The sequence below is a fragment of the Lichenostomus cassidix genome, chromosome 2 (assembly GCF_008360975.1).
Source record: "Lichenostomus cassidix isolate B80296 chromosome 2, HeHo_3.0, whole genome shotgun sequence".
Lineage (NCBI taxonomy): Eukaryota > Metazoa > Chordata > Aves > Passeriformes > Meliphagidae > Lichenostomus > Lichenostomus cassidix.
In genome coordinates, this window is record NC_139482.1 from 9,740,129 (window position 1) to 9,753,433 (window position 13,305).

Below are 13,305 nucleotides of genomic sequence, written 5' to 3' on the forward strand. Positions count from 1 at the left end.
ATGGAGCCCTTAGTAATTATTACACAGCCAGGCAAGCAGGACATCCTCCTCAAAAAGTAGCAAGTAACACCATATGAAAGCTCAAGATATTCCAGCAGTATGGTTGTTTTACTGAGAATTTGTCAGAGCTCAGACTCCCTCTGTCTGGTCTTACAGGCCTGCGGAGACAACAGCAGCTAAACAGGAGGGATTAGAAAGCACTGGTCTGAGAAAGAAGCACTATTTTATGTCAACCATTTGAAAAGGAATCAGGAATGCTGCTTTAGCTATAATCCCTGGAGCAGGAGTACAGTATTGGTAGATTCTGTAGTTGCAAAGAGGATATGGTGATCAAGGGAAAGTAGAAAGGAATCAACACATCTTTTAAGTACAAGTGTACAGAATCTTGAATGATCTTTTTCTCACTCAGAGGAAAAACAAGAGCATGCATTTTCATTAAAACTATCAGAACATAGTATAAAGTGCAAGATGACACGTCTATTATAATGTCTTGGATGATAACTATTAAACAACAACCAATTGTATCTTCTTTTATTTTAAGTTGTTCAACTGAAATTTTGTAAGATGCATCATTATTTATTGCTTTGGTCCATAACAAGCATTCTCTTACGAAAAACTACAGTATTAGCCTTTTCTAGTATCTACAGCATCTCATTTAAAATGTAGCTATCTTAAGAAAAGTATTATCTTCCTCTTTAGAAGCACTGGTTTAAGTTTTTGAATTTGTCAATATGAACTTTGCAGTCATACCTCTTCTATCTAATAACTGGGTGATAGCACAAGACCTTTGGAGAAACCTTCTGCAAGCTGTCAGATAGCAATTTTGTTGATCCTTAGCATAGGATATGAAAACCTTCCCTACTGAGCTCCATCTGGGTTATGGTTATATGAGCTCCATCAGACTTATGGATATTTATAGCCACAATACTCCAGCTTCCTTATTTTCTCTACCAACACCTCGCAGTTAAAGAACAGATGTTCTGATGTGGTGGCAGGTCATTTATTCATGTTGCTAGTGCAGCCACAGACAGACACTGAGGTAAATGCAGAGAAGAAATCTTGGGATTTCCAAATAATTAAGTTTTATAAGGTAATGTTTTTGGACGAAAATGTTTTCAAGGACACATTTATAATACCAAAGCTTGTAGTCTGGCAGCAAATCATGCTCACCTGTGGTTTTCTGCTGCCAATCACCTAAACTGATGAAAACCTAAACAGTTTCAAAGCAAGTTCCTTACCTCCTGGCATCACTAAGCCAACATCCTGGACAGTCAGGACAGACAGCTTTTCTTCAGAGTCCACTCGAATCACTCCATAAGTGAGACCATGCATGGACAGAACTCCTCTCCCTGGCGGCTGGTTGCTGTCATCTGTTGGCCTGCAAACATGGGTGAGAGCATCAGTGCACCAGCAGGGAAGTGTAAACATTTACTTGTGCTTAATGGACTACTATTTCAAACACTCCTCTGTTTCACAGTTTAAAATTTCACCTTCTTTTCCCCTCTAATTAGACCTGATAAAATCCTGTTTTTGAGTAATTTTGGATTAATTACACCTGTTAACTCTCTCATTCAGTGCCCACCCCCATATATGGGGCTGCTGAGATGCAAGTAACAGCTAATATTCACCTAAACCAGCTTGTATTTAATGTTCAGGTAAATTTATAAAGATTGGTTCACCACCCAAGTAAAGACCTTTTACGTCATTTTTAAGATACTGAAAGATGATGCAGATAATGTGGAAGGAAACTGCACTCCAAATATTTGGAACTGATCAGTAAATAACTTGATACATTCTCTATATGTTATCTATTTTAATGCAACCTGGCATAGATTTACTGTCAAGTATCTGTGGAAGATGCAAGGACTTTACCATCTTCATTTTAGTACATATAATTGAATTCTTCCTATTCTAATTTATCATATGAAAATTAAAACAAATTACGCCTTCATCAGTCATGGTCAAAATGTTGTGGATGCAGCCTCTCTGTAATGCCTCTGTTTGCTCAGATTCATTTCCTACATGCTGTAAAATTCCACAGCATCAGCACAAGATGCCTGTCAGTTTGTTTCAGTATAAAACCACCTGCTGCACCAGTGGATACAATTATACCTACAGAGAGCGTGGCTTGAGCAAATGAGTGTTGACATATGCAAGTTACCAAGTCAGGGGAATATGTCAGGGCTTTTCATGTCTGGAGAAACACTTGCACTGTCCTGTGTTTTAAAATGTAAGACTGGAAGGTGAGGTGGTGCTGATTTGAGTTCAGATAATGCACCCATGAAGAGCAGACTCCAGTTCTTTCCAGGATAGATAAAACAGTCAATATTTAGTCCATGATTCTGCATTTTTCCTGAATACTCCATCACAACACAACTATTTTTTAACAGATAATGTCCTTTGATATGACATTTCTCCTCTACTGTGCTTGAAATACTAGATGGGTCTCAGCCAGTCTTGCTCATGTAAGCCTTGCCCTGATGGGCTCTATAAATTTTAATTAATACTTTTTACGAGCCATATTTCTCAAGTGACATTGTCAACAAAGAAGGATGTGAGAAGGCTGGAAAATGCATTAGAGCATAACAAATGGTGCTAGTAAACAAGCACCTGTGATAAATAACACTCCCATCATGTAAAAGGAACTTTCAGTGACATTATTGATCAACTTTCTCTCATCCCTGCTCCCCAAAACACACATTTTGCTGGTTGAGAGAAGAAAGGTCTCCTGCAGACACACACAGCTTCCCACAGGCTTCCAGGAGTAGAGGCCATCTGGACTTTCATCACATCCATTTTCCTGCACTATTTATCACACAAAGCATTTTGAGAGCAGCTCCTACTACCATTTACAGATACAATCTATTTGACCACTGCTTTTTGCCAGCCATTTAAATGGCAAAAAACCTGTCCTTAGACTTTTGCATTCCCTTAGCCAAGTGGGTTCAGACTAATCTGCAATAAACCAAAGGGGAGTGATATGAATTATTTGCATGACACATCCCTTTGAATATTAGGATTCGTGATTCAGCTCTAAGGCTGAAGTACCTCTAGTCTATTACTGACTGGCTTTTTCTAAATTATAAGGGTATTTCAACAGAGAACTGGTTTTGTTACTCTTCCTCGTAGGAAGTTCAATAAAAATATACCATAGATTTTGAAAGAGTCAGAGCATTAGCAGGGAGCTCTCTGCTCTGCAGGGAGTCATTTTAATGCATACTTCAGCAGTAACTCTTTGGAGCTTGCATGATAATGACTTTACTGTCAGTGGAGATGGCTTGAACAAAATGAAAAATACTACATCTCCCAAGTTCAGCTAGCATTATCCTACCATTAAACAGACTTTAAAAAAAAGGAGATACGTGTTCACTGCAGTAAGAACTGCTCTGTAATTACACAGTGATGCACTGAAGATAAAAATGCCCTTTTTTTTTTATTTTGAATTATCCACAATGTTATGTGCTAATAATTGTTTTTTGTAAGTTCTCAATGCGAGTTAATTTGGGAATGAATTTCCAGTGCTTCAGAGGGCTACAGGCACAGAGTTTAAGTCTAGAGAGGGAACGCCAACCATTGCATTATGAAGTTCTCCCACTTTATAACCTGTGATTTGGGGCAAATTTTCCAGGGCTAGCCCAGGAAATTAAAAACCTGCTCAGTGCTCAGCACAAGGGATGTCTGCTGCCCATTCACCTCCTCTCTGAACTTACAAGCAAGAGCTCACTCCAAGGGAGCAAAAACCTGCACAGCCTGTGGCAGGGAAACCCACCCAAGGAAAGACACTTGGTATTTCTTGTATAAAGCTGAGAACAGGCTGGTGGAGATGAATAAAGGGCTCTGTGAAATCCTGTAGCTCACAGAAAGACAACTAACCTGGATAGGATAAGTCCCTGATAGATTGCTTTCAGATGTTTTGAACTAATAATGAGGTGGCTCAAAGTCAACCACACTCTTGGCCTCATGTCCTTCTTCCTGCAATGTTCTGTTGAGAAGCTAATTGAAAATCTAGTTAAATTTCACTTGGACAGCGTATTTAAGAATTGTGGCAGGAAGTATTTTACTTAATGCTATTTTAGTGCTTTACACATTTATACTGCTTGTTCTAACATGTGAAACAATTATAATTGGCAGCAGAAATATGAACTTAAAAACAAAGTGCCTACTGTTCAAGGTACAACTTTTGGAAAACCCTGCCAAAACAGACAATAGTTACACCATTTACTGTGTGCTACAGCACTCCTGACAGGATGCTGCTGTGAGATAAAGTCTTATGAGAGGCTGAGGGTGCTGGGGAGACTCAGTCTGGAGAAAAGGAGGCTCAGAGGGGACCTTATCACTCCCTACAACTCCCAGAAAGGAGGCTGTAGCCAGGTGGGTCTCTACTCCCAAGTAACAAGACAAGAGGAAATGGCCTCAAGTTATGCCAGGGGAGGATTAGATTGGATATTAGGAAACATTTCTTCACCCAAAGGGTCATGAAGCATTGGAACAGGCTGCCAAGGGAAGAGGCTGAGACACCATCCCTGGGTATTTAAGAGACGTGAGGAAGTGCCACTCAGAGACACAGTTTAGAGAAGGCTTGGCAGTGCTGGGTTTATGGTTGGATTCAGTGATCTTAAAGGTCTTAAAGATCTTTTCCAACCTAAACAACCCTGTGATTCTATACACATAAGGCTTAACAGTTTTAGTAGCATTCAGCAGTTTTAGTAGAATTTATCTATTTTATTTCTAGGCACAAATCCCTCAGACTAAAGAGAATTTCCAGATGATTACTGAGAGTCTATGAATGGTTAAAAAGTGCCTCTCAGCCAAAAACAACCTGTAGAATGTAATAATTCTCTTTAAACAGACTACTTAAAAATATGATTTTGCTCGATGGCAATTCCACTTAATTCTCACATTTTAATTTATTTTATGCTTACAGTGGCATTTTTTACACTTTTATTTACAGCTTTTGCTTTTGCATTTCAATTTATTTAATTTAAAATTAGATAAAGTTGCAGCAATGGGAACCATAAAGCATTCTGAAGTGAAATCTTTACTCTAAAAATTCTTCTTGTATGTCCTCCTTGGACATAAACAAATTGCAAACTGTACATATCATATAGAAGTTACATATGCTGATTCATACCTAATTTTTTTTTTTCAAATTACCACATTCATTGGGTCTATTTCCACTGGTGTAACACATACCTTCGAATAGCCACAGTGAGAGCTTCTGGTGAACTAGCACAGGGACAAATGACCTCCTGCCTTAGACCTTTACTTTGGAAGACATTGAGAAATGCATCACAGGAAGAAATGGACCCTGGGGTAAAGGAAAAGAAAACAATCAGAGGAGAAAAATAATTTGATTTCTGAAGTGATGCTATTCAAACAGCAAATTTGCTATTTAATATATAGGTTTTTCAGGAGAAATAATTTTAAAAGGATCCATATCCACTGGGAAATTTATCATAGCTGCTACAATTATATATATATGTATATGCAGTTGTGTATATGCATACAGGGAATAAAGACTAATTTTTGAACATGAAGTCTTTTCATTATGCTTATATAGAAAAGCCATTACTGCTAGATTTACGGTATCAATTTCACTACAGTGTTCTTTTTTAGGATAAGGGAAATTAAAGATTTAACTCAGAAATTCAAAAGAAACTACTACAAACATGCAGAACACCTGTATGCTGGTATCTTAAATGATACAGAGAAACAGCTTATGCTGTTAATTGTCATGAAGTGATTTAGACTTTAGATCTAGTTTCTCTAGGGTAGCATAAGTATTCCCCTAAAATTCTATTACTTCTGCATCTGAGAACCATCATTCAGACCAAATAGTCTGATCTTTTCTATAGCTTAAGGTCTTCATTGCTTCAGGCTTTTATAGATTCAGTCTTCATACATGACTGTCATATTAACCAAAACTGGATTTACTGCAAATTACATTATATAGGACATCAAGTTTGTTTCAGGATGAGCTAAAGCAAAATACACTTTGAAAAACATCCCAAATTAGTTACTCTTTCCATAAATGTCGCATAGTTTGCTGTAGACAAACTCTGTATCTACAAATATTTTAGGTCAGATGGCTGAAGATTGAAACTTTAAACACAAGACAGAAAGCCCTTCCTGTTCTGCCCTGTCCTGGGGCAGCAGAGCTTACATGGGTTTGCACCATCAGCCACGATGAGCATCCTCAGCGAGGAGAGGTTGATGTCCCTCTGGTCTCGATGTGCCACCAACGCCCAGTGCATGTCCCTGGACTTCACACAGGCAACTTTTGCTGCAATAACAATGAGAAAATTACTAACACACCATATAAAAGCTAGACAGCTTTTAGTGTTATCTAGTGTTATCTATTTGAAATTTTGATTTTGACAACTGAGCAAACTTTTGTGTATTCTTGTGCCTTACCTTTGTATTGACAGACTTTTTGTATCCATGACAGTGGATTCACTTTCATTAAGGAGTATGGAATACTTATAACATGCATCATGTTCATGACACTCTGAAATCAAAAAGATAAACATGTTTTATACAAAAATTGTGGTAATTACTTATACTGGGTTATGGGCAGGGGCATCTATGCAAATCATTCTGTGCTTATTTTATTGTCAGTGCTGGCATTCATCTTTTCCCATCTAGCTACCTACATTAAGATGAAACAGACCCATTTTCCCAAGCTTTAATTAAGGATTAAAGATTTAGACTAATCAGATCATAACTTTCAAGTGGTACTAAAAAGAAACATTTTCTTTCTATTCATCCTCGAAGAGGTTCACACTAAATAGAAAAAATAAAAAATATCATTGGGTGAAGAATGTCTACATGTCTGCTATGTAGGTTAATATTATCCCTAAGCCTGATAAACTGACATATATATGAACTCTGTACTGAAAAGAACAAAAGCAGCAAGATATCTGTCTGCAGAAATCCTTCTCTAGGAAGACTAAAAGCTAACAATTGTAGTGGGGCACAAATTATTTAAAAGACAGTAGACAAAGAAATTGAAGTCCTAGACTAAGCAGAGATCAATTTATTTTAACAGAAAATAAATGAAGGAGGTTTTAGTCCCTCACTGGGTGAGCTAATTCCAGTATTTTCAACAAGGTCATGAAAAGTTCCAGGAAGTTTAGAAAAAGCAGCTGAGTGAAACCAATGACAAACCCAAAGCTGATTTCTCAGTCTGAGCCCATCAACTGCATCAGTGATTTCTCAGCGTTAAACAAACAGCCTGTAAATGAGCTGCTGCTTTAATTCTGTTACCATTTAGGAATATTTCCTGAGGGCAACACGCCTTCCCTCACAGCAGCTCAGGTTAAATACAGTATTTGTTTTGGAAAACCCAGGTTTAAGAAAGGTTAAGTGTCCCTGTGGATTAGTCATCTAAACACTTTGAGAACTGCAAAAGATAGTTCTCCTTTCAGTCTGGCACAAACATAGGTACAGGAAAAGCACTTACAGGCAAGGACTGAAAAAAATGAAGTTCAGAACAAGATTAATAGCGAAGGAAGGCACAGAAAAGCTCTATTGGACACTTGCTTTCAATCAGTGATAAAGATGGTTATTTAACAGGAGATACTTATGGGTGTTAAGCCTAACAATTTCTGCTTCAGAAATGTTATTACTGCACTTTGACAGTAAGAATAGTATAACAGTGCATGGGAAAAACAATGACCAAACAATGACCCTTCAAGACTTGACATCTGTTCTTAAAATGATCAGTGAATAGTAAACATTCTGTCAGTCACTGATTGCAACAGCACCTTTAGAAGCAATCCTTAAAAATATGTCAGTTTTCTCCCATGTCAATTCCAACAGCAAGTAGGAAATTAATGGAATTTAAAGTATTGGGGATGCTTCAATATTAGCAAAAAGGTCTTTTGGTGGGCATTTTGACAAGGAAGCTAGTCAGTAGTAACAGAACTATGCCTTTGGATCATATCCTTACAGAGGCAAGGACTAACTTGAATTGTTTCTGCTACAAAGTTTGGTCTCAAAATCATGCATTGGTAAGATAACATGGCAAGAATGGGACCACAGTACTTGACATGATACATAAAAATACACTGACATCTTTACCATGCTCCTCATGGGTAAGTGCACTTAGGAGAAGTTCATGATTTAAATCACATTTATTTTGCTTTCAAAGCAGAAAAAATTGTGTTAGAGAAAACTGCAGGACATCCCAGTTTGTGACAGCAATAAGCATATTAGGTTAGTTTATTTTCAAATACTCACAGAGAATAAAAAAATATACTTACTGTAAGAATTCCATGCCATAAACCAACATCCTTCTTGAAATCTAGTACATTCACAATTGTTTCAGCTGTCCAACAAAAACAAAGCGGAATTTATTTCTTAGAACATGGCATTGACCCAAGGCAAACCCACTCAAAGGAAGGAAGCTTCAGTATAACATGACTGATGACCTCAAAGGTTAACTTTCAAAGTAAATCTCCACTGCAGGATTTATATTGGTTAGGACATTATTTGTACCTCTCCTATAGATATTTTAAACATGTACATATTTCCTGAAACAAATGAAAAGAAACCAGGCTTTTAAATCGAGAAGCCTTTGGCAGTGAACAGTGTAAAATGTAAGCTAGGAGATTGATTAGAAATAAATTACAATTTCCACTTGATTTTAATGCTGATGCAAGGGGAGCCCACTCCATACCTTCTGTGTATCCACATGCCTGGGTCAGAGCTTGGCAGTGTGTCAGCAGTGCAATCCTTGTCACAGTTACCCCAAGCACACTTCCATCTTTACATGTTTTGTACTAGAAAGAAATAAGCAGGGAAAGTCAATGTGAAATAATTGCCCTATTTCCATTATTTAATAGCTATGTTTAAAGTGTTTCCTCTGCAGGTGAATGATGGACACATCTAATGACTCTATTTTAAGAAGGCAGCAGCACTGGGGAGTTTCGGAGGCATTTCTTTGTTAAAAGACAATTTTTTTTTCAGATAGGCTTTCTCTTTTGACTGAAGCTTCCTAGGCTTGATATCTGAAATCCATGTGCTGTTTGAAAACAGGCATTACGGAAAAAGAATTCTAACAATTCTGATCATGTCAATGACTAATAGACTGGCTAGATTTAGAAGAGAATAACCTAGTTCAGTCTGTTCAGTGTTTACATGTTAGATTTTATAGGCCAACCATTAAACCTGAGCTTCTCCCTCCTGCATCTTGTAAGGCATGTGATAAGAGCTGACTGCAAAATCCTTGCTGGGTGCTGTGATAATAATCTATATGTATACAGTCTGAAAAGCATAAGCTCTTTGATCAGAAGAATATGAGACTCATGAGAAAGCAGCAGAAAAGAGGTGGGAGGCCATTGGTGATTATTGAAATAATTTTTGTATCTTTATGCAAGAGTCTGAGAACTATCAGTGGCAGTTAATAAATTATACATTTATCTTTCTCCATGATGAAGATAATCAGCAAGATTGAGAATGGAGACATCTCTGCTTCTCTAGCCCAATTTCCTGACTGTACAAAGACAGGAAACACCTTTGGTCCATTCACTTGCACTTAATCCTTTTGAAGAATCATTTAAATTCAATACCAACACCACTGAATTCAAGGCATTTGAGTCTAAGCAGAAGAGGGATAAAATTATGGGGAAAAAAAAAGGAGGATAACTAAATTCAACAGCATTGCTAACTTTCCCTTCCTGATGCTGTTCTTCTGCGGGGAGTGTGACTCACAAAACAGTAAGAGACAAGCAAGCATTTTAACAAGAAGTTCTTTTTCAAAGGGTCTGAAGGTTGTGATAGGAGAACTGAAGCTTCACTGTAGCCTTGTCATCTATCCATCTCAAGGCTAGTGGGCAAGCCCACACTGAACAGAACCAAGATCAGTCAAGGCAAATGCAATATAATACTGCAGCAGCCATATAGAAATGGTAATGCTAGAAACACCCAAAATGGAATTTAACCTTCCATTAACTTTTCTGAAATCAGAATTGGTCAAATTTATTAGAAAACATTACTTATTAACAGGCTAAACCAGGATGTTCTTTGCTTCTGTGACTACTGAATGAATAATGATGTTTACCTACTCCAGAAGTGCCATATGTAATGATTCGAGGAGAAGATGCATCTTCATTAACTCACCTCAATGTAAGCTGTGTCATTGTTGGCATCCTTGATGTGTGGGAACCAGTCACGAGGTGGCTTGGAGAGGTGTTTCGACTCTGTGACAAACCACAGCAGCTTTGGCCAGCCTGAGGTACAAACAAAAGCCAGCTCTGGTCAAGTTTCTGCTGGATAAGACTAGACAAAAGCCTTCCCTGCCAGAGTTTTATTCCTGAAAAGTCTGTGTCACCTTTACTTAAACTTTGCTTCCTCTGAACCTCAGTGTAGTATGGGAAAGATTTTGAAGAACTGCTTTCTTACCACAGCTATTGAGGTTCAGGCAATTTTAGGCAGCCCCTGAGGGAATGGGTGGGCAGTTCAAGCTGTTACTGACCCAAACAGTTTCATTACCACTCCCTCGTCAGAAGTTACTGTCCCTCCACTGCACTAAAGGAGTGAATTGTACGAATACTTCTCATCTACTACAGCCCTAAGTCTGTTGGTTTAATTTTTGCAGCCACAGATGGTCTCAGCAGCCTGGCTGAGCCACTCGAGAGCTACATTGGGAGCACTGGTGCTGCTCTCCATCCATGAGGCCAGCACAGCCATCACTGCCATCAGTGACACACCAGGACAGCGGTGTCCTACCAGTGGCACAGCAGGACAGCAATGTCCCAGCAGTGACACACCAGGACAGAGATGTCCCAGCAGTGACACACAAGGACAGCACTGTCCCAGCAGTGACACACAAGGACAGCACTGTCCCAGCAGTGGCACAGCAGGACAGAGGTGTCCCAGCAGGACAGAGGTGTCCCAGCAGCCACAGCTGCTCCTGTGGCAAGTGTTTCACCACAGGCCTGACCCTCACCTACAGCGACTAAACAAGCACAATGACTGTTGCTATAGTAAATGACAGCCATGATAAGCCAGAGTTAGATTACCTTTAAACTGGGGTATCTCCCCTGTGGGGCTTTTAGGCAGTCCTTTATGGCATGCATCGCTGGTCAAGGCCACAGTAACTCCACAGCTTCCAAGCAAAAAGCCTATTTGTTGACTTCCTGCATCCTAAGAGATGACAAAATACACAGAATTGATTAGAAGTGATTACAGGCTGAAATCATCTTTGTCCTTGGGCACATTATCTTGAGAGGAAAACAGTCTCTTTCCTTTAAGTTGATTTCCTTTTATGTGATTATCAAAACTCATCTGTACATTGACAGAGGAATTCCACAAGCTAGATATCCTCTTGTCTGTAGCAACATAAATCATGAAGAGAGTGGAAGCCATCAGATGGCATCTGCCCTTGCATCTCTTCAGAAATGGCAAGTGGCTGGGAGGAATGCCTGATCTGAGACAGGGTTACTCCATCCAGAGCGATCCCTGGAGAAACAGCCACACAGGGCCCTCATAAAGTTCCCCAAAGGCAAATTCAAAGTCCTGCACCTCCTACAGGGGGTTGTGGAGGAACAATCCTGTATCAGAATGGTCTGGAGAGCAGTTTTTTGGTGAAGGACCTGGGGGTCCTGGTGGACACCGAGCTGAGTGTGAACCAGCAATGTGCCCTGGCATAAGGAAGGCCAATGGCATCCTGAGCTGTGTGAGGCAAAGCATTGCCAGCAGGCTGAGGGAGGTGATCCTTGCCCTCAGCAATAGTGAGGCACATCTCCAGGGCTGGGACCTGCTCTGGGCTTCCAAGAAAGACACAGAGCTACTGGAGAGAGTCAGCAAAGAGCCACTATGATAATTAAGGGACTGGAGCATGTCTCCTGTGAGGAAAGACAGAGCTGGGACTGCTCAGCCTAGAGAGAGGAGGCTTAGGGGGGATCTAATCACTGTGCAAAACACCTGAAGGGAGGGTGTACAGAAGGTGGAGACAGGTTCTCTCCAGCAGTGCCCAGTGACAGGACCAGAGGCAATGGAGACAAACCAAAACAGAGCAGGTTCCCTCTTACAATCAGGAAACAACTTTTTACTGGGAGGGTGACTGGCACAAGGTGCCCATAAGGGCTGTGGAGTTTCCATACTTGCAGAAATCCAAAAGCTACCATGGATATAGTCCTGGGCAACGTTTTCTAGGTGGTCCTGTTTGAGCAGGGAAGCTGGATTAGGTCACCTTCACACACCTCTGCTGACCTCAACCATTCTGTGATTTTGTGACTATTCTAAGAAATAATATGGATTATAGGTGCTTCCACCTGGAGAAAGCTTTCAACCTTTAAGATGTTATGATGGTGGTACAGTGGTGACAGTTTCCCTGTTTATGCTGATCTAACCTGATTTGTCAATAACCATTTCATTGAGTAGTTACAGGCACGTTTCAGGAGCACTACATACACTCAAGTGCCCATTAGAGTAAGCTCATTACATTTTACTTTCATCAAGGGGATAGAAGCAGTGAGATTAAGAAGTCACGTAATGATTTCCAAGCCTGGGCTATGGCTGTTCTTCAGGAGATGCTGTGCTTCTACAGCACCATGTCTGCTTTATGTATAGCATCTTCTCATTACTCTTTTATGAACTTTGCATCTATCCACTAGGCTCTTCAACAAAGCAATGCCCTAGATGAAAATGCACACAGAAGTATTAACCCTTTCTTCACAGGATGATTCTACTGAAAAGTCTTAAAAGATCAAATTAAAATATCTTTCAAATCAACCATAAAGCACACTTAACCATGGAAACAACAAGAAGTACAGAACAGTTGCCTTAATCTATTGATTTATTCAAAGCAAAATTGTATGATGGAAAGAAAGCCCCAGAGCCTGACTAATTTTTAATACAATTTTTATGTAGTCAAATGAAACCATCTAAAATGGAGAAGCAATGAGAACAGAGGAAAAGCAAAAGCTTACTTTTCCATACCACCTCAAAATATGCATATGCCAGCAATTATCAGAACTTTGATAGCTGAGTAAGCAATGCAGGACAATAAATTGATCTGTCAAGTCTATGCTGTATAACTCCTTCCATCCAGAATTGCTGCATTTGCTTTTGCTCATTATAACCAGAAGGCAAAAAAAAAAACCAAAAAAAAACCAAACCCCTAGGAAAAAATGGAAAGGTATTTTTCCAGCAAATCAACTTAAACTTGTGTATCGTCTTTTCCCATATAAAACCAGACAACAAATATCCTTTGAACAACGTAATACTACTGGTGTCTCCATGAACAACATTTTTTGGGAGCATGTTATTGGCCTCACCACACCTGCACACTAGTGGGGT

The 13,305-nt window shown here is 39.4% G+C and overlaps 1 protein-coding gene across 10 annotated transcripts in view; it reads right to left on the reverse strand.

The window, feature by feature from the left end:
- The window catches only part of DIP2C (DIP2 acetate--CoA ligase C (putative)), a 306,943-nt gene that overhangs the window by 67,971 nt on the left and 225,667 nt on the right, over positions 1 to 13,305 (reverse strand). For all 10 annotated transcript variants that reach the window (XM_085050313.1, XM_085050312.1, XM_085050309.1 and 7 more), the window contains 8 exons: positions 11,025 to 11,148; positions 10,123 to 10,232; positions 8,681 to 8,783; positions 8,265 to 8,329; positions 6,415 to 6,508; positions 6,164 to 6,283; positions 5,194 to 5,308; positions 1,239 to 1,378 (listed from right to left, as the gene is read on the reverse strand). In XM_085050313.1, coding sequence (XP_084906439.1) covers positions 1,239 to 1,378; positions 5,194 to 5,308; positions 6,164 to 6,283; positions 6,415 to 6,508; positions 8,265 to 8,329; positions 8,681 to 8,783; positions 10,123 to 10,232; positions 11,025 to 11,148 — 871 coding nt within the window. The remainder of the gene's footprint in view (positions 1 to 1,238; positions 1,379 to 5,193; positions 5,309 to 6,163; positions 6,284 to 6,414; positions 6,509 to 8,264; positions 8,330 to 8,680; positions 8,784 to 10,122; positions 10,233 to 11,024; positions 11,149 to 13,305) is intronic.